Source organism: Scleropages formosus, chromosome 8 (assembly GCF_900964775.1).
Source record: "Scleropages formosus chromosome 8, fSclFor1.1, whole genome shotgun sequence".
NCBI lineage: Eukaryota > Metazoa > Chordata > Actinopteri > Osteoglossiformes > Osteoglossidae > Scleropages > Scleropages formosus.
This window is the reverse complement of record NC_041813.1, coordinates 21,170,004-21,191,703: the sequence shown is the minus strand read 5'-3', so window position 1 is coordinate 21,191,703 and position 21,700 is coordinate 21,170,004. Positions and strand designations below refer to the sequence as shown.

General features: G+C 42.3%; 1 protein-coding gene across 1 annotated transcript; it reads left to right on the top strand.

The window, feature by feature from the left end:
• Nucleotides 1–350: 350 nt before the first annotated feature.
• On the top strand, nt 351–21,260 carry LOC108937210 (protein lin-28 homolog B-like). The gene is made up of 3 exons (XM_029254143.1): nt 351–650; nt 15,379–15,566; nt 20,933–21,260. The coding sequence occupies exons 1-3, from the start codon at nt 351–353 to the stop codon at nt 21,258–21,260; spliced, it is 816 nt and encodes a 271-aa protein (XP_029109976.1).
• Nucleotides 21,261–21,700: the final 440 nt, after the last annotated feature.

Genomic DNA, 21,700 nt, shown 5'->3' with positions numbered 1-21,700 from the left:
TTGTTGTGGACCTCAGGCCTCCCGCGAGGGCAGAAAGGCGTGTCGGTACCTTGTTGCGTGGTGGACACCGGCAACGGCGTGCCCACCTGTCTGTGGAGTTTCAGTTTGGTTAGAAGTTGTGGATGTTGCTAGAGAAAAGGACCCCGGGCGAACGCACGCACGCGCGGAGGCTCGAGCTGCCTGTTCTTACTGTCATTTCAACGTTATGGCTGAGCCGCGCTCCTAGAATCGCGGCCGATCAAGTAAAGAACATGTTTAAATGCGGCGTTTTAAGGCAAGTTGTCGCACACAGACTTGGTGGTGGTAAAACGGCCCGCGCCGTCGCGCTTCCTTTTCCGCGATGCGATGCGATGGGGGGGCTGCGGAGACGTGAGTTTGGCGCGCGCCACGCCGCCGGGGAAGCGCATTTTCACGGAGAAAAAGTCCTCTTGTTGTTGTTAACGTTTGGTTTGTTTGCAGGAGGGGCGGGCAAAGGTGGCGGGGACGAGCCCGGGAAGGAGCCCGAGCAGGAGGAGGAGGCAGAGGCGCAGGTCCAGCACGGGACAGGCCACTGCAAGTGGTTCAACGTGCGCATGGGCTTCGGCTTCATCTCCATGACTAGCCGCGGGGGCCGCGCGCTGGATCCCCCGCAGGACGTGTTCGTGCACCAAGTGAGTACCCCTGCCCTGCCGCGTGGATCGACGACACACGCACAGGCGCGCGCACACACCGCAGAGCATTCGGCCTATTCTTCCTGCCTGTGTGTGTGTGTGTGTGTGTGTGTGTCCGTCCAAACTGAAAACGACTCGAGGAGTGGGCTCGGTATTTCAGAGGGAGATAGATACAAATACTTACATTTGTTGCAGGAAGTGATCCACGAGTGTGTGACCCTCTCCACGCGGTCTCTTTAAGGACACGGGCACTGATGAAGCGGGTCGGGGGGGGGGGGTCCTAGTTGTTTGTGTTTTATAAGCCCACTGGTCCGATACAGGACTTCGAGTAATCCAAAATAAGTGTAACACAAACGTAACAATCGCTACACGCTTTTTTCTTTCCTTTCTTTTAACGACAGACTCACTGCTTTGCGTTCGGTTCCAATTAAGAAATGTCCGATTTTCCCTGTCACTTACTGGGGTTTACTTTACTCTACTGCGTGTGTGGGCTGCGTCTCATTCTCTACATTTATCATATATTAAGCGCAGTTAGCAGAGATCTGTGTAAAGTTCGGTTTTAGAATCCCACGCGGCTGTCATATAATTTGATAGAAAATGCACCGTCTGCGGGGATATTAAAAATGATATTTGTCTAAACTTGTTTAATGCACCAGTATATACTGTATGTTAGAGGCTTAGATCTGTAAGTTGAAGGAGGTCCCAGTTACATTCACCGTACTTTTTGTTTGTTTGTCGGGGCTGTCTTGTGTTTTCTAAGCGTTTCATAATTCATTCGTGCTCTATATTCCAGTATATTTCCCTGTCGCTTCAGCCTAACTGTGTCTTTAAGTTTCCATTTACGATCCAGTAAAGATTCTTATAGATGAAAAGAAGGACCAAAAAGGAAATGGGTGGGGTGGGGGGGGGGGGGGGGGACTGGTATTTGGTCTCTGAGAAAATAACATTTTGTGCAGTCTGTTTTGTGGCTAGAAAACTAAGTCTCTGCGATGAAAGAAATGCACATTTCCATTGGTTTACAATTGGGAGAATAGTGGAGGTACTGAGATTCACAATTGGGAGAATAGGTACTGAGAAGGGGCATAGCTTGATGCCTCAATAGGTACAGTAACAACATAGTCATAAAAGAGCAATGCAAGAGTTACACAGTAACGAAGTAACAAACACGACAGCATAATGATCGTGATGAAATTAAAAAAAAAAAAAAAAAATCGCAATGCACAATCAGCCTGAAACACCCAAATCCAAAATGAACAGCCTCAAATTCAATCACGGGCTGTAGAAAGAAACCTCGTGTTAAACAAGAATGTCGAGAAATATAGACATTGTTTGTTTTCTTTGCAGTGCCTTTTGTATTTTTGTTGCGAAAGCGCATGTATCTGAATGCGTGGATGAAATCAGAGCCTCCTGGACTCATTGAGTGTTTCATGCAGTTCATACTGCGCTCCTTTGGCTCACTGGCCTGGTGGCAGCCCTGCAATCTAATCAGAAACCTTAATAAAATGAGTTAAAGGGTCTCCCTTTGTGCGATTTAATCTACAGCACAATGAAAACCCAGTTCAGAGAGGTTAGCTGTTGGAAGGTTTTGAATGTTAAGGGGTCTTTGCCTGTCCCAACCAAGAAGATAAATCAGTATTTAATATGAACCCACTGGGATTTTTGGTCAATTTGTAGTGATAAATTTGAGGAGCATTAGATTTTGCATAAATATAATGCATCCATTTGAAACAAAATGGGGATCGGATGACTAGCAATTACAAATCATTTATTGTTGAACTGTAATTATCATTTCATTTATTGTTGCTGTTAAATTACCTTGACCTGGCACGTTACCTTTCCTTTTTTTCTTGATTGTTGCTTAATTCCTTATTAATATTCTCAGGCTTTATCAGTAAGTGAGCACATATGTGCCCTCTGACTGATGTCAGTATAGATCATGGTGCTGTGTTCACTGTTTGTTATTGTTTGATTACTCAGGGTGAATCTGCTTTTTTGGCTGCTTTTGTGTTGTTTGTATTTGTGGTGAAATATCAGGTTCCAGTCTTCTCTGGGTTATCTTGTAAATGTCTAACATTAAATGCCTCTTTTTTTATTTACTTCAGTTGTTTTTGTTTTAAATCAGGGTGACAGTGGGTTCTGTCTGTCAAAGAAACAGAAGAAAATGCAATGTAAATGGCTCTTTGCAATGCCAGGTTTGTAGTGAGTCTGCAAGTTTGGATTTATCTGCAATGACTTCTTTGTATTTGTCCTGGAATTAAAGCAAAAAAAAAAGTTTTTTTTTTTTTTTTATTTTTGTTTTCCTTATTTTCTGTGCGTGCGCAATCGATTCTATATACATGTTTAGTGAATGTTCAGTTTTTCCTTCCTGTTAATTTCAAATTATCAATCATACTGTAGGCTTTTTCATATGCGGCGAGGAGGCAGGCACTGTAATAAATTATATTAGTTACAAGAATATTTAAATAACTGAAGGAAAAGGCAGAATGGTATTTCATGTCATTCTCTACAGTTGTTTTTTTGCTTTTTTAACTTCTTTTTAATTCCATGGTGTGTTAGGGAAACATAAATAATGTCTCATAAATGGATCAGTAGCTTTAACATTTCTCCAAACACTGGAAATATGTCTGGTAAATAAACATAAATAAAATTCGATGGACAGTATATATTTTTTTGCGGGAGCAGAGGAGGGGTTCTAAGTATTATTTTTAGGCAAAAATATGTCCTGACTCCTGAATAGAGAGCGGTCTCCATGAGGATGCTCATGGGTCTGTGGATGAGGGGAGATTGATTAGCCATGCCTGGCCAACATTACTCAGTCTGCTTATTGCTGCTGGGATGGACCGGTGAGCCGTGTGCTCTGCGGCACGTTGGACCTGCACCGTCTCCACTCGGGGGACCGAGGGCCCAGGGGCGCAGTGGCTTGCAGCTCTTGGCCCTTGGCGTTTCTATGCGACATTTGACCAAGCTGGACGGAATGTAAGAGGAAAGCAGCGGGCTCTGAAATGCCTTTGATAGGCCCTGGCCCCTCCTGACCATTCCCCCCTGGGGGCAACACACACAAAGGGGATATGTGTGCATTTTCAAATTGTCTTTGCTGTTGAGCTTAAAATGCGTTGTTTTAATCATTATTTACCTTCATGTGTAATTTAATTAGATTAAAGTGTGCGTGAAGTATGATGTCGAGTCAGGGGTGTGATAGCATCAGTCAGGGGAGCCCTGTTTGACAGATGCACATCTGTACTCATCCAGCATTGACAGGATGTCTGAGATCTTGGGAAGGTGTGGGCTGCTGCCACTGATGCCTTTTCACCTCTCTCTCCCCCAGAATAACCATGTCTTTCCCCCCAAGCTTCCACTCCCTCTCTCTCACACACACACACACACACACACACACTGTGACACCTCCCCCACCTCTATTGAGCACTTGTGAATGAGAAGCTCGGGTTGCTGCCCTGGCTGATCAGGCCGGGGAGTGTGGGGTCAGGGCTGATCACTTCCTCTAACCAGCTTGCAGCCTGTGTGTGCACGCATGGTTTTTTCCCTGGAGGTCTTTCCCAGTCCTCTTCCCTGCAGTTAAAATGTGCACCAAAATTTCTGTGCGAAATAAACGTTTTTAACTCCTGAAATGTTACTGGCATAAAACGACCGTATACGTTAACAGACAACTTAAGCAAAAGGGATGTGTGTTAGTTGGGGACAACTGATACTGCACGCATATATAATCTGGATTATTATTCAGTGGTTACGAGTACTAAGGACTCTTATAATAATCTTGTACCGATTTTGGATAAAGTGCAACGGTGTAATGACCACACAGGCCACCAACAGAATGATGGTGAGATGTGTTGCATGTTACGTAAAGACTCCTTCCAAGCAAGGATGAGTTTAAGCACGAAGACCCACGCAGTGGCTTTGTACAATTTTGTGGAGCAAACAAGCATCCAACAAGTAGCCAACAAGGATTTCAACAAGATCATTACCTATGGCTTTGGGTTTCTTCACACACATAGGACCAAATGATTTTAGAGTTTTGTTTGTGTGTATGTGTGCATATGTGCGAGAGACCTTCCTGCTACTCAAGCTCCATAGAAGCTAAATGCAAGGGCTGTCTTCTCACAGCTTCTCTTTGGCCCTGGCTTTTTTTTTTTTTTTTTTTTTTTTTTTGAGGCCTCATCAGTACTAGGCACCACTCCCCAGAGCTAGAAGTTGTATATGTTGGCGGTTCTGCATAGCCTTTTTTTTTTTTCCACATTTTTTTTTTCCTTTTTGGTGCATTGGGAGGTTAGAGTGGGCCCCTGGTCAGATTAACCCCAGCCCATTTTACCATTTGGCATGCAAGCCCCACCCTTCTCTGGCTGTGGACGGCTAATACCAGGCTTTGTTTCTCCCGCAGATGGGTTTTCCCCCCTTTTCCTTCAGAAAAATGAAAGAAAAAGTAGGTTCTGGTCATGTGATTTCCTCTAGTGACTCATTCATAGAAGCTGATTCATATACTGAAGATGAAGCACCATCAAGATACTATAATGAACAAACCCAGAGGCCCGGAAAAAGAATTTGCGTTTTAGCTTGCATCTCCTACCTAAAAGGGATTAAAGGTAATTAGTTTGGTTTAATCTGTTAAGTGTTTACTGAAATCGCATGAAGTCTGTTTTGTATACTTTACCTAGAAACCTGTGTCAAATTCAGTCAAAATAGTTACAGATATATATTTTTTTTAATTATCACCTGGGATTGAGGTAAACAAGTAAGCAGTATCTTGCTTGAAGCCAGAGAGTAGATAATTGACTTCATAATTTAAGGAATTAAGAAAAAAACAAAGCCGGATGACACATGTAGATGAGATTTTGAATAATGAAGTGCAGCCGATAGATGACTAAGTGGTGACTAACAGGAAGGCGCCTGTGGCTTTCAAGGAAAGGAAAAAGACATACCTGCTTCTGAAGCGAATATAGAAGTATAGGGGAAATACTTTTCACCGTTCAGTCAGAAAATGTATTTTGTTTTGTGTGTGTGTAAACATCGGTATGGTCCAGCAGAAATTTCTGGTGAAGTTGTCTTTCATATATTTTGTATGATATGTATTTGAGCTACGCCAGTGGATGGTCATGATTTTTAATTCACCAGGTCCCGATGGGTGGCTTTTAGTTTTTCATGGTTCAGTGGGACATGTTGAGTCCACTACAGAGGAGTAAATTAACATTTATTATATGCAGTATGTGCATATCATTTGACTAAAGATTTTCTTTTGGTAATTTAATCATGTAAGTGTATATTGTTTAAATTAATTGGTTACTTTTTGATATAGTTGGTATAGGTGAAGCGAGGGGGCCTTAATGAGTTACTCTGAGTGTGTTTTCAGGTGTTTCATCTCTTTGTTTTTCAGATATGCTGTATACGCAGTGGGTCTTGTAGAGTCGTAATAACTGGTCGCCAGTTCCGTGGTTGTCTAGCTACAGGTCACACTGCTCATTGCATCTCTTATTTTCTGCAGGCCTTGGATTGTTCCTTGAGCTCATAGCTCGTCCAGCATGCAGGACATTAGCAAAGGTGGAATTTCGAACCCGTTGTGCCCTCCTCCCTTATCCTTCACCGCAGTCTGAAGGGCTCTGGATGTATTTTTCATTTACGTTTTCAAATGTTGGTGGGAATTTTGCAGGACTTGTGGAATGGGAACGGTCGTTCGCTTGCGTTAACATCCGAGTTATGATCAAAACCCCTTAAGGTTTTTTCTTTTCTTTTTTTGGGTTCTTCAGTGGCCCTGCAATGTTTTTCAAGCGCTCCTGGCTTTCCTTCGTGCTTCTAGAACCATCCTCCATTTTGTTTTGTCCCCTTGTTCTCCTGATGCCATAGTGTGGTTCAGCTCTCATCTCCAGACTCCAGAGGAGTGGAAATACAGGGTTCGTATTTAAATTGTTGGTATAAACTCCAGTGTCCTGTAATTCAACATGTAGATTCACAGGGTTGCAGAGTAACACAGGAGCACGTTGTCACATGAACCATGCAGACCTCCAGTTTTGTTTGCTTCAGATTTGTTGGGTTGGACCAGGTCCTTGCGTACAGCCGTTGTAATATATGCATGGGGTGTAACATCTTGCCCTATGTCTCTTGAATGAATGAATGAATGAATGTTAATCAGATGTTTTTTTTTCTTTTTTAAATCATTCAGTTTTTCTGTGTGTGAATTTATTTGAATGCTCAATTTATTAAACTTGATTTTTTTTTAGAATTAATTTTTATGTACCAAAGAAAAAACATGTAAAGAATTATGTAAAAAGCTACTTTTTATAATTTGGAATATGATTAAATGACAATTTTTTAGGAATGTGTTTGTAGAATCATTTTCGTAATCAAAATTGTTCTTTTTTTATAAAGCCAAATTTAACATGTATTCTGCGTAATGTTACAATTCAAAATAAATGTAATTTCCCCTTTTTGTAAACCAACAAGCAAGTGTTTACACAGGAGTACTTTCAGTGACATTATTATTTTATTGCATTTTTTGGAGATCCGTGTTGGTTTGAATGGCTTCAGTGAGATTGCAGGCAAAAAGAATGACATTTTAACCACTTCCACACCAGCCTCCATCTCATCTAGTGTCACGTGTTTCTAAAACTTTGAACTTTGACCCAGAAATTCACGCCTCTTCACATGAAATGGGGATGTTGTGGGCGCACAGAATAAAGGAAGTTGCTCCTGAATGTCAGCAGAGAAATGAGGTGTTTGTAGCAGGAACTCACCTACAGCCTCGTCTCCTCATTTCACATTTACCTCTTCTCTCTTTTAGTTTAACGGCAACGCTAGGTTTGCTGAGAAATTACCCTTGGCAGAATAATAAAAAAAGAGTATTCTGAGCTCTTCTGCTAAAATGGATTATGGTGATATAGTATAATTTAAACTATTAAGCTTGTTCGTTTGTAATTGATGTGGATTTTTCCTTTACCAGGTCCATCAGACAATAAAAACTGCAAGCAATTAACTGATTTTTACCGGAGTAAACTGCGAGTCTTTTGCAAATAAATTTAACTCCAAACTTTAAAACTTAGCCCAGAAAAATCTGGTACTATTTTGCACTTTGCTTTTATACTTTTATACTTTTATGATGCTTTAACACTGAACAGCCTCTCATTAGTTATATTTCCCTTTAAATATTTAGAATGGATAACGTAGTAGGTGTTTTTATCGCTTATGAAAGCTGAAGAAATGGGTTGTGTAAGATGAGCTGAAAAATGATGTTAGTGACATTTTCAAGTGGATCAAATGTAACTTTTACTTAGGCCCCAATGCTGCGCAAGAGTTTCTCCAATTGAGGACAACTTCATTTGCGTTTTACACCAAAGTAAGCTGATGGTACAAAGAAGGTATGGACCGTTGCAAAAGTGAGGTTGTATGAAAGCAATGCGATGTAGCTCGTTCGAATTTTCGATAATCTTTGACCGTTTTCAAGAGTCACATCTACCGGGTTTGGTTGCGTGCCTTCCGGTTCCACGAGCCCCCATCTGTTGCAGCGATTTTATGTAAGAAATGTCACGCGTTACATCAGACAAGTGTGTTTTGTAATACGGGTTCTAAATGAATTGTTGTAAGTTCACGTAAGACGGAGGTGTGGAGGAAAAAACGAGGTGAAATGCAAGTACTGTACATTAGCTGGCCTGTACCTACATTCCCCTTCTGACTGTGTTGTTTTGTACAGGTGAATAAAGTGCGCCGGAGACGGGATTTTGCTTAAGGGAGTCCCAGTTAGCATTGTCTTAGATAAGACTGAGAAGCCCTTTCTCCTTCTGGTCAGATCATCGCGCCGCCGCTCTTGAAAAATAAATAAATAAATAAATAGAAACCATACACGGTGTTTGTGGATGGATATCTGATCAAGGTCTGTCCTCTGGCGAAAACGCGGCGCTCGGCCCAGGCGGTCCATGAGGGGCTGTAGTCATCGGCGTGGTCTGGGGGGAGGAGGCGCTCCCGCAGCAGCCCGTGCCGTGGAAGATCTGCAGTCACATGGTGGAGATAGCTGGTGGCGTTGTTTCCTTGCCGACTGCGCGTACACACCAAGGCGAGGGGCCATCAGCTGTGACTTGTTTCTCTCTCTCTCTCTCTCTCTCTCTCTCTCTCTCTCACTCTCTCTCTCTCTCTCGTGCACCTCGGAGGTTTCCACTAACCAGATGGAGTCCTTCTCCTTCTCCACCCCCTCCATCAGCCCGAAAAAAGGCCAAAATGGCTTCTCTCGGCAAGCCGCAGCTAGCCACAAGTGGCCGAGACGCGCGGCTCACCGTCGCGGAGGGGGATGTGTTTGCGCTGCTGCGGCAACAATGGCAGGGGCCTGAAATCTTCAGTTTGTTGTGCGGTTTATTTAAGAGCGGGGCGGGAGTCGGGTGGGGGCTCCTGCGTGCGTTTCTGGCCCGTTTCACCACGTTTCGCACCCTGTGCTTTTGTCGTTCGGTTCACAGGTGCCCTTGCGTGCGATGAACGAGATCAGCAGTTGCGATCGAGCGCTCGAACTGTCGAAATGTTTCACAAAATTGTCTCTTGGAAATGTTTTAGAATATTTTTACCTCTAGTTTGCTGGCAGTGGAATTTATAAACCGTTTCAGAGGTGTCATATTAAATGATATCAGTGTAAAGACAAGAAAAACAATGCAACTAAATCGCAGCTGATATTCTTGTTAAATGTACTGCTTTAAAATTACATTAATTTTATCTTTTTGTATAATATGTATTTTTTTATACGAATATGAGAGTGGAATTAGTAGCAGTAAAGTCCGGGGGAATACGAGGGCTTTTGTGATTTGCTATTGAAAACTGAATTAAAATTCATGTAGTTGTACTAAGTTTAATTTTCTGTTTTTTCACTGAATTAGAAATGGAATCGAAGGACTGATTACCGATCCATTTTGATTTATTTGAAAGTGAGAGATTTGTTTTATTTGGTTCATGCAGTTTTAAGTCTCTGCGTTAACATGTGTGAGTAACATTTACAGTATTTTGGTCTAAACCGCGTTCTAAGAAATCCTACCCAGATTAGGACTTCCAGAATATTCTTGCTGAGATGAGATACAGCGACATTCAGCGTGAAAACACCATTTCACGTGGCAGTCACTTGTAGCAAAATTAAAGAAACATATGTTGCATATAATGAAGGGAAAATATGGTCCAGCATGTAAAGAGCAGACATTAATATTTAAATAAATTGTAGCCCAGGACTCTGTCAAGCTGTGGTTCCGTTTGTTGCCGTTTAAACCGCCAGTTCCAGCGGCAGGTTCGACGTTGTCAAAGCGGTCGGTGAAAGGGGAGCGAGGTAGGATGTGGTGCCCCTCTCGCTCCGCACAGCCTGCAGCATCCAGGCAGCCGTTGGTTAGCGCTTCCCTCAGGCCACCGAGATTTCCGCGTCCCACCAGGATGCGGTCAGGGAGTGCGGCGCGGTCGGGCCGGACCACGTTGGCGGTGACATGGCCTCCGTGTCGATCGCAGTGCGTCGTGGGGCCTCCTCCCGTCGGCGCGTGTTCCGCTGAGCCGAGAACCAGCTACGATTTCCTGTTTTATTTTGTGCTTTTGTCTTGTGGTGGCGATGGGCAGGTTTTAATATTAATGTGCAAAATTTATGTTTAATTAATTTACAGATTTATACGGTCAAACATTTCTCGAAGTTAAATTCAGTGTTTTAGACCGCAGCTGCTTTGTGAAAATAAATTTGAAATATTTTTACCTTTTTTATGATAACCTATTGCTGGGATTTAAATACTGATTATTTGAAATAGAAACAATCATTTTTTAAATTCTGTATTTAATTATATTTTGTCTATGATATTATAACTTTTTTTGTTACTACTTTATTAAAAGTGGTTATAAAAATGTTTTCTAAATATTTTTAAAATACTAGCTACTCATTGTACCTATACTGCTGGTTTTCAGGTATAAAAGTAATATTAAATCAGAGTCAGTTGATGTAAACAGAATCCAACAGTTAAGTCAGTCTCCTGAATTATTTGTCTTTAGTAGACTGTAACACTTCAACCCAGAATTTCACGTACATAAAAATTTGTGTATGTATTAAATGTGATTCAGTCCAATCTAATGAATACTTCAGTGGAGTAAATGGTAAGAATTATTTTTAGTTGAAACATTTTGTACATGACTGTTACTTTTCAGTTTATTCCAGTAGATTACATCATGGATGTGAAATTGATCTGGTAAACTTTAATATAGTGTGTGTAAAATTAATATTTACTTACAAGAAAACAATGAAAAAGCATCAATTTTTGCAGACCCCAGTTTTGACCTAGGAATGAGTAACATCCACAGGTATGATGTTTTATCAAATATAAAACTCTGGAGGATTTTCTTAAATACAGGAATTTTTCATCAGAACATCGGATTGTAATCCTTTGTGCAGCTGTGAAGGTTACTGTATCACAAAAATTTGTGAATAATGACTTTCAGTTTTGTCTTGATTTTATTTAGAAGAATACTGCAGTGATGGGTTTTATCATGGTGTTTTCACATAAAAAGCTTGATGTTTTTAATATCAACAGCTTTCTGCTGGTTGCTGTGGTAACCAAAGAGAACAAATATCTGTTTCTTTGTTCTTTGACTTTATCGAAAACTACTCGGCTGACTAGATGCATACTCAGCATATTCTTTTAAAGATTAGTTCTGCTGAATTCATATCGATGTCTGTAGCTTTCGTGAACTATTGCATTACTGTAAATGTACTATAAGATGTTACACACACCAAATTTTCATTCTTTATTTTGCTATTTTATTTGTTTAGCAGATGCTTCTTTCGACAGCAAGTTACAGTTTTAAGTTACAGTGATTTACCTCTTTACGCAGCTGGGTAATTTTTACCGTATCATTCAGGATTGAGTACTTTGATCAAGGGTACTACAGCAGCAGGTGGGATTCAATCCTGGGTGCTTCAAGTTCAAAGGTGACAGCTCTAACTGCTACACCACCTACTGCTCCATGTTAAATAAATCTAATACATTTACCTATCTTAAAAAAAAGTCAAATGTTTCCTCTTCGTTTGTGGTGTGAGATTTTTTTCCAGATCATATGTGCAAAGTATGTAGACTCTGCACATGCTTTTTTTCTGCTGGTGCTGCTTTTAGTTGCTCTGTGAAGTTTCTTCTTTTCCTTTTTCTTCTCTCTTCTTCCTCATCCTTCTCATCATCTTGCAGCACCAGAAGGTCCAGAGGCAGACAGAAGGAGCCTATGATCAGCCTCTTGGTTTCAATCCATGCAACACCATGGAAACCCACTGCCCTGCCCCCTGTTTCTCTGTAGATCTTCCTCTGATGCACCATTTCCCTATTCTGCATTTCACCCCACATGTGTGTGAGAACACGAGTAACATCCAGTTCAGTGATGCCCAGTCAGCGAGAGAGCCTGCTGCCTGGTCCCAGATTCGGCGGGCAAAGAGGTGGAGATCGGGGCGAGGTGTTGGGGGCGGGGGGGGGGAGGAGGTGTGGGCCCACGTGCACTGACCCCCACACGTGCCGCTCGAGTGCCTCTTCGCCCCCACGCAAGGGACAGCTGGCTGGGCCTCAATGGGTTTTGTCCTCAGCATCATTATTTATCACGGAAACGGGCGTGTACAAAAGGGCCACGCCGCTCCCGAGAGGCACATCCGGCCCCCGTGCTCAAGGTGTGGAGCCACATAGGCGGCGCGAGATGGTCTGCGGTCCACGCCAGGGGAGCACCAGGAGGGAACTGGGAGCCGGCTGTTCTTCACTCTTACATATACAGCTGTATGCAAATGAAGATAAGGGTGGTTTGTTCACTTTCCATATTCATTTATGGGTATATTCCAGAAAGAGGGACCTGCGGTGAATGGCAGCTGGTTAATTACCCCTCTAACCCCAAACGTTGCGATAAGAGGACTGGACAAAAAAAAAATCTGCTGTAAACAAGGTTCCTTTTGAATTTAAATGAAACGTGATGTTTGATGAGCACGGCTTTGAAGTCGCGCCTCTGCTCTAGCGAAGGCCGTCGCTCCGGTCGATCTGTCGCACCGTGGAATTATTCATGACTGTTGCGCGACACGCTGGTGGGCGGCCGCCGTTGTAAATTGAGCGCTTTTTTTGGGGGGGGCCTTGGCGATGTTCACAGCTGACTTAATTTTAACGGTGGCAGCACTGGGAGTGACAGAGGTGTCGGGATGTGGGGTCACTTACATTTATTCACTTAAGCGCCACTTTCCTCCAAAGCAGCTTGTACTATTAAGCTACTTACACTGATTTACCCGGTTATACAGTTGGTTTTTTTATGGGAGTGATCAAAGGTGTTAGAGCAGGCAGCGGGATTCGAACCTGTGACCTTCGAGTTCGAAAGTGGCGGCTCTAAGCACAACGCCATCTGCTGCCCCGTGCTGTCATTGGAGCGTTGCCTCCGATTGCTGCCGAAATCCCACCCTGCATTCTGGCCGCAGCCAGGGAGCTGAAGTGTGGTGACAGGATGACGGGGAAATCTCTATTGGCGGAACTGCTGGAGGGAGTATGTAACATAATAACTTAATGAACTAAATGAGGAGTCGGTGTGAACACAGAGAAATTAGTGCAGCAAATACACTTGACCTGTTGCAATATGACATCTGAATGTTATTTGTATTTTGAATGCAAATTGGTGACATTTGCATGACACTCATGCTTTTCAAAGTGAGGCACCATGTGCAGTTGCACTTTTGGGGTTAATAAAGTTTTCATTCGTTTTTTAAGTCATTATTATCTAGTGTTTAGCCTTTGTCCAAGACATCTTGAAAAGCTAAATACAACGGTTAAAAATGATTTAAAAAATTATGACAAAGTTGATGACTCTAGAGTGACGTTTTAAAAAACCTCTTAATCCCGTTGTGAGTTTTGTACCATGAAAACTATGTGTTGAGTCTTCCCTAACTTCTCTAAGGGTAGAAGATATAAATCTGCATTTTGCACAAGTCTGCAAGAATTTTCAGTAATGAAATCATACAATTTTCAGAGAGAGTTTGCGCTGAAGTTACACTTCTGTCTTGGCGAATGTTGCTTTTCTTCATGGGGAGTACTCCGGAACGAGTGTCCGGCCATCGCTCAGGGCTGTCACGAGCTACACACTTCCCTGCCACCCTCACAGCCTATAGCAACACTCGTTACACCTACCTACTGCCTTCATGTCCCTCTACTAGGAGCTCAACAGGAGCTGTTGTAGGTTTTTAAGAGCCACGCATTTATTATAACATGCTGCAGTGGCGAATGCTCACGGAAAAGAAAGTTGAGTCTCTAAGCCTTTAAATGGTACTTTCCACATTGATGTGCATTATGAAATTTTCTGGGTATGATTCCATGATTCCACCAAGGGTAGATTGATGGACAAGCATAAATGCACTTATGAAGCTGAGAATTGCTGGATGTTGCTATTTAGTTTATGGTTCTTCTGGGTAAAAGGGTCAGCTACATAAACATTTTCACAGCCTTAGCAACTGGTAATTTGCCCTTGATCACATCTGGCTAATTATGTGGCCTTAGCATCAGGCATTGTACTGAAAATTATGGACATAACATGCCTTGTCATAAATGGGTGTGTTTGGTTTTGCAATGAATATTTTTAGTGCGAAGTCATTTTGGAAAGGTTCTTTTATGCAGCAAATTCTGTTTTCTGATCTAACTCTCCTTACAAATATGATTGAATTACATCAAATGTAATTTAGGATATTCCAAGCCTTTGAGTGGACACGGAAATAGTGGATGCTAAAATAAAATTAGGAAAACACTGATGTTGAGTCCAACAATGTAGCTGTACAATTGCTGTCTTCTGTCATTTTGGTGTACTGGAAATGGTCATTTTAAATTTGGCCAAATACCATTATCTTGGAACAAAAACGTTACCTTTGTCATTTCATCTTGTAAACTTAACAATGGGCAAAATACGAAAATATGTTATATCAAAGGTTTTGATTTTCCTTTTAGTGGTGTGCTTAACAGTGACACGATAGATTTATAAGAAAGTAATAGGAACTGCTGTCTGATTTACATGTTAGATTCAAATTCTTTGAGGAGAGAAAGTCATGAAACTACTGGAAGAATTATCATCTGAAAAGCTGATTTGTAAAATCTGTTTAATCACTTTCTTCTTAATGTCTTTGATATGCTGCATGTACTTGTCACCCTGATTTATTGTTTTGTTTATGGATTTTATAGCCTTGAAATTTTATGTAATAAGACAATGTTTATAATAATACACTATTATCTTGACATCACAAGAGTAAATGAGAAGTGTCTCGAACTTTTTACGAAGTGTTTGGGAAAAAGTTGCCGTATAACTAGAGACACTGTGAATTAGGGGTAGTCATAGGCACACATCCTACCGTCTGCTGTTTTGCTCCTGCTCTTCCAGGACGTTTTCACTGTGCTATGAAGTGATACAGGCCACAGGAACGGCATGTACATGCAAATACCCACATGTATGACCACACACGTACTTCCCCCACGGTGCTAAGAAAATCGGACAAAATAAATGGGAAAACCAATGGAAGCTTTCTAGTAGCGTACTCAGTCTCTTTTGAAAACATAAAATCATTCAAGGTGGGTTAATTTAACCCTATCTTCCCCAAAACAGAAAAACATGCAAAATATGTTTTGTTGCCCAATTCAAGAAAAATACGAAAAATCTTTGGTCAGTGCCAGACATAGATGGGGGTGTTGGCAGCGTAAACCCTGGTCTTGGATAGACGGTGATCAGACTCTTCTGTGTGTGTTCATAGAGCAAGCTCTTCATGGAGGGCTTCCGCAGCCTAAAGGAGGGCGAGCCTGTGGAGTTCACCTTCAAGAAGTCCGCCAAGGGCCTGGAGTCACTGCGGGTGACGGGCCCCGGCGGTGGACCATGCGCTGGCAGTGAGCGCAGGCCCAAAGGGAAGACCGTGCTGCAGAAGCGCAAGCCTAAGGGAGATCGGTGAGTCCTTTGCCCATTTAAAGAGGGTGTTTACTGCGGTGAGGATGGGGGGGGGGGGGCGTAAACCGCCACCCCTCCCCCATAGCACACACCTATTGTGTTCAGAATCAAACGGTCGCCTCCACAACCTTAAAGGGGAATCTCCTTGCATTTCTAATCCAAGAGATGTGGCTAATTACCATTGAAAGGTGGGGGGAGGTGGGGGCGGGGGTGCAAATATTGCCTGTATCGAATGAACATGAGGATGTAAGTGAGGCAGGTTTTCCAATGAGGCAGTCACACGGTGCTGGTCTACAGTGGTTGCCATGGTTTTATCGCAGTATTGTGTGAGTAAGGCTTTACCCCTCTAAATTGGAGCTATTTTTGTATCTGTTAGTACACATAGCTTTCAGCTTTGGCTTTGTATTAGCTGCATGTTCTAGAAAAATAACATTCTTATGGCAGAAGAAAGGCCCTTTGGGCATATTTTAGGCAGAGCGTTTTCATACCTTTTTTTTACTGCAATTATTTTGTGCGATAAAAGCATTCTATGGTCATGCCAGAAGTAAGATGTAATTACTCTGAGTACCTCCCTCATTTGAGACCTGCTGCAGGTGATTCTGGGTACACAGGAGCATCACTGCACGGCTGTCCCATGAGCATCATTGCCGCATATCTTGAAAAACCTAGATTTAAAAGCAGGGTTACCCATTCTGGATTTCATTGTTTATCTGTGGTTATGTTGTATGGATCTACATATTTCTGTGTAGTTTGATTTTTCATGAATTTCCCTGATAATGCTTGGACTATTCTAGTGGCTTGTTTTTTTTTTTTTTTTTGCTCTCGTGTACTTCTCGCATTTCCTTGAAATTGGCTGCACCTTAACAGTGTGAAAAAACATCCCATGAAATACGGGGTGAATAAATGAAATGAGTGAAATTAATCCTGTAGACACTAACAAATTTATTTTCTCCATTTCTTTGAGTGTGGTCTTGGTGAATAATTTCTTGCACAAAAGCTGAATGCATCTTTGGAGACAATTGTGAAAAATGATTTAATCTGACAACTTCAGATGTGTTAAATTTGCTGGTGAACATGTATGTAAAACAAAGTACATTTTTTGATTATTTGTAACAGTCCTAAAAAGTTAAAATATGCTTGGCTGGTTCTAATGCTTTGTTTAGCAGTGGTTTCTCTGAGTATGAATTAGTGGGTTTCTTTTTTTTTTTTCGGTGAGGAAAATAGCTGCATTGCTTAAGCATATTGATTTTTGTTTTGTTGCTATGGGTCATATGGACTCACATGTTTTACCTAATTACTAGCTAACCTAATACCAGTGTGATTGGAATGAATGACTGAAATAACAAATGAATTTCTTTACATTTCCTAAAAACAAAAATAAGCACAGTCAGCATGTGCTGTAATTAAAGAATTTAAAGTATCTGTGTAAATGTTAAGGATATGATATTGCTGTTTTAAGGACAGTCCCTTAAGCATAAAATATCAACCTTTTTGCCACTCATTAACATCTTTTGGGATCTCAAGTTTGACCCCTGACCTTTGCCCTCTTAGGGTCAGTGGGAGCAGCAGAACTAAAAGACCAGGCTGCCATTCAGGTTTTGTGATTTCAGCTCAAATCTGAGGTTCTTTCCTGTTATATGCGATATATTTGAATTCTGAAAATGAAGGCAAGGAAGGAAAAGCAGTTTTTTCCTCTATCAGAACCCGTTAAAGGTCTCTGTTTTGTCAGAGTCTGTATTGGAAGGTTTTTAGTCTAGATATGCCAATTAATTCAGTTTTGTCTCAAATTGTCCCAGGACCCTTGGAGACAATGCACTGTTTGGGTACCATCAAGTCTCATGTTCTCAGTGAAATAATTTAATCCATTATTTATATGGTGATACATTAAAACTCAGGATTATTTCAATGCAGGAGCATCGATGTCAATTTTTCTTTGTATATTGGAATAAACAGTCTAAGGTGAATAGTTAGTACTTTTTCTACATTAAAATCCTCAACTCGATTTTTCAATTAAAAATGTATTTTTTAGTAGTTTAGTGATGTGAGTAATAATTATAATTGAATATATATATTCAGTTGATTTAAGACAATAATAACGACAATAATTTCCTTAACAACTGCCTGTTAATTGCGTAACCATCATTAAAATGTTTTACAAAATAAAAGGAATCAAATGACATTGTACAAAACAATATAAATACATATAAAAATATAATACATGTTAACATAGTTCATACTCAGAGAAACCACTGCTAAACAAAGCATTAGAATCAGCCAAGCATATTTTAACTTTTTAGGACTATATTACAAATAATCAAAAAATGTACTTTGTTTCACATAGATGTTCACCAGCAAATTTAACACATACATGTTAACTAAGCAAACTATTTGACGGTACAAATTTATGTTAATTCTAACCATGATCAGCAGTTCTTTTACCGTGCTGTTTAATGTTTTGCATGACATTTTAAATTCTTAAAAATGTCCGAGATGTTAATAAATAATTTACCGTTATTAAAGTAGTCTAAAGATATTCAGACAGAAGAGACACTGATGTCAGTTAATATACTTTTGCATTCGTTTCAATGAAAGGGATTGTATTTCTGCAGTTTCATTGTTGCATGTAGTTTCATTTTAGATTCATGTGTACAACAGCGAATACAAACCGTGTGTACTTTTGAACACGGGGAAAAACCGGTAGTCAATGATGAACGCCGCTGTGTGTGTGTGAGAGAGAGAGAGAGAGAGAGAGAGAGAGAGAGAGAGAGAGAGAGATTGTTTCAGAGAGAGACGAGCGACTGTGAGTCCGTGTTGCGCGCTGGGGGTGGGACGTGGGGGAGGGGCGCGGCTCGTGGAGGTTGGGCCGCGCGTGAGCTCGCGACGACGCGGGCCGAATTCCTGTGCCCTTCCCCCTTCCTCTCGTGCGCGCCCTAATTGAAGATGCCACCGCGCCGGATCTCCCGCACGCCCCGCGCTCGCTCACACGGAACCGTTTTTTTTTTTTTCTTCCTTCGTGTATAAACAGCCGATAAAGTCTGATTCATTGACTCTAATCGGATGTTCTTAATGTAAAAGTGAACAAGAATGCACGGGAGAGATGACTACATTGACAGAGAATTTTAGCCGTCTGCCTTGTTTTTGTCACTCTGCTGTGGGGTGGGCTGCGTGGGGGTGTTTCTACCCGGACACATTGAAGCTAATGAGTCCTATTTTTATAATAATAAACTGCACCAAACGTGTACAGGAATAATAGGTGACAGTTTCTCATTATGAACTTTTTTTTTTTTTTTTTTCCTGAAACGCTGCTCTCGCGACCCCTCCGCCTTTAGAAGCATGTCACGTGATCCCCGTATGGCTGAGGCACGTGACGTACTTCTATGAATTGTGGAATTCTAGCAATCTAGGCAACAGCGGAATGTGGCGCGGACCCGTCAAAATGGAGTCCGAACAACTTCCATAGCTGGGCCTGCTTCCTTGTATGGATGCGTTTTTCACAGCCTCCCCAGTTCATTCACGGTATTCCCCGGTGAAATTAATTGCTGCGATATTAATTGACGACCTGTAGGCTAGTTAGCAGCTCAGGCGTCTCTTTCTTTACGTCTCACCACCAAACACTTGTTCCTCCCTTCATTCCTCATGTTATGGCGCCAAGGTGGTGGCTGCATTTTACGCTTCGCCGGTGGGACTATTTGCGTTTCTCCTGCCTACAAGGTGTCATAAACGTGCTAAGGGCGAAGTGTGTAAAAGCCCGATCGCCAAGTCAGCGTTTTCAGAGTATGTTCCTGCACGTTTCTAAATAAATGCAATGCAGCGCAGTGTTTATCTGTAAACAGTTTAAACTCCGCCGCACGCGGCATCCGCACTGCGTGCAGGATCTCGTGGTCCCTCGAGGAACCCTTGCAGCAGGAGCAAGCCCGATCGGGCAGCTATATTTAGGTGCACGATACTGCTGAGGTCACCCTTACCGTTACACCCCGCGCCACATTACCGTGGTAACAGGAAGTGCCCTGGTAACCCGAGAGCTCCCGACAGACTCTGTCACACAGAGAGAGAGAGTGTAGCTCCGTCCTTTTCATGCGATGCAGGTTTTACTTGAGCGCGCCTTAGCTTACATATTCATCGTGATCTATTTTAAACAAGTGTATTTTTTTTTTTTTGTTCTTTGTGCAGTGTAAGTGCAATGAATGTTACTTAAGAATCGCGCGGGGAGCCACGAGGTGCTGGCGTGCGGTGCCTGTGAGGCGTCGCGTGCTGCCCGGTCGCTCCCCGCGGCTCACCGGTGTATATGCAGTTTAAAACAATGCGGTTAAATCACGCATAATGAAACCGAACGGATCGTTCGCTTTATTTTCTCCTTCTCTGTTTCAGAAGCAGATCCTTTGGCAGTTCCACGCTCTTTTCCAGTCTATTTACTCATTATCGTTTCTACATCCGGTGGCTCTCTGGTGGTTTTGGTGGCTCGGCTGTGACTCCCGCGTGACAGTACAAATATTTAACCCCAAACCACCGCGACCCTATAATATTACACGAGGCTGATGGAAAAATTACTTTTTAAAGAACACTTTGAATGAATGACAAAGGAATTTTAAGGCGCCTAAACTACATAACCAAATTATGTGGTGAGTTATCGAGTGGAGTGTAAACAAAGATACAAGAGGTTCGTATTAGTACATATTTCGATCCCTTGAGCTGTGGCTAAATTCTCTCATTTTTCCCGGTATAACCAGGTCGTGTGTTGTTGTACTCGTGTTAACTCTGGATCACTTAGGTTTTGCTGCCATCTACCGTCCGAGTTTTGAAAATACATCTTTGTTTTTAGTCGCTGCTGCGGGAAATCCGGCTCGGTCACTATTGGCTCGTGCAGTGTGACCTTGCCTTATGTTAAATTCATTCAAAATGAATGGAAAATAATTAGAAACGTGAAGTGAACCGAAATCGGGGACAACAGGAAGCACAGTGGTTGCAGTTGGCACCGTTTTTCCTGAAAGACCCAGGTTTACATCCCGCCACCTGCTGCTGTACCCTTGAGAAAGGTACTTACCTTGGATTGATACAGTAAAAATTGTCCAGCTGTATGTAGGGTATATCATAACTAAATTGTAATTTTGCTGGAGCAATTTTAGGGTATGTACCTTGCTCAAGGGTATTAAAGGTGGGATTCGAACCGCTCCCCTTTAGGTCTAAAGGCAGCAGCTCTAGCCACTACGCCATCAACCACCCCAATTTATTTGAGATAAACTAGTAAATGTGAAAATATACATTAAGATTACGATGGCAAGATAAATGGAAAAAACTCAGTTGTCCTTTTGTGTGTAACTTTTATACACTCACCTTCAAGTTACCCTCCCTGTGCCTTGCTCTTTCAGATGCTATAACTGTGGAGGCCTGGATCACCATGCCAAGGAATGTAACCTACCACCTCAGCCAAAGAAGTGCCACTACTGCCTGAGCATCACCCACATGGTGGCGCACTGCCCCCACAAGTCACCGGCGTCCCCGCCCTCTGGCTCTCAGGGAAGACACGATGTCGAAGCGCAGCCCTCTACCTCTGCCTCCGCCCTGCCCTTCCATCCTCCGGAAAGCAGCGAGTTGCCCATACGCTCCTCTCGTGAAGCCTCGCCCCGCAGCAAGTCCGGCTCCCCGGAAGACCCTGCCCCCAGGGGGCCTTCGGTCCAGAAGCGGAAAAAGACCTGAGGCCTGTCCCATTCCACCACTTACACACATCCTTTACACCTCCTGACCTCCACCCCCAGCTACCTCATACTTCTTCAGGTCCACTTAGAACAGGTCCACCTTAACATAATTACTTTCTTTGGAACTGTGAGGCTGTCTGAAGGTACAAGGCTTGGGCATCTCGACATCGTTCCAGACCGCACAAGAAGATGACCCTGTACGTGCATTTCGGATCATTCCTTTGTTTTGCTCTTCAGCTGTTTTTTGTTCACATACCTCATTGGGATGTAGTGATGATGTCATCCCTCGACTCCAGACCTGTGTTGCGAACTGTTTCCTCCTTTTTCATCGGTGATCCATATCCTATCGGAAATGAGAAAGCCTCTTTTTAATACTTCTGAAGGAGTTTGAGAGCAATTGTAACAAGCCTTTTTGTGCACGGTTGCGGTAAGTAGTGAAAG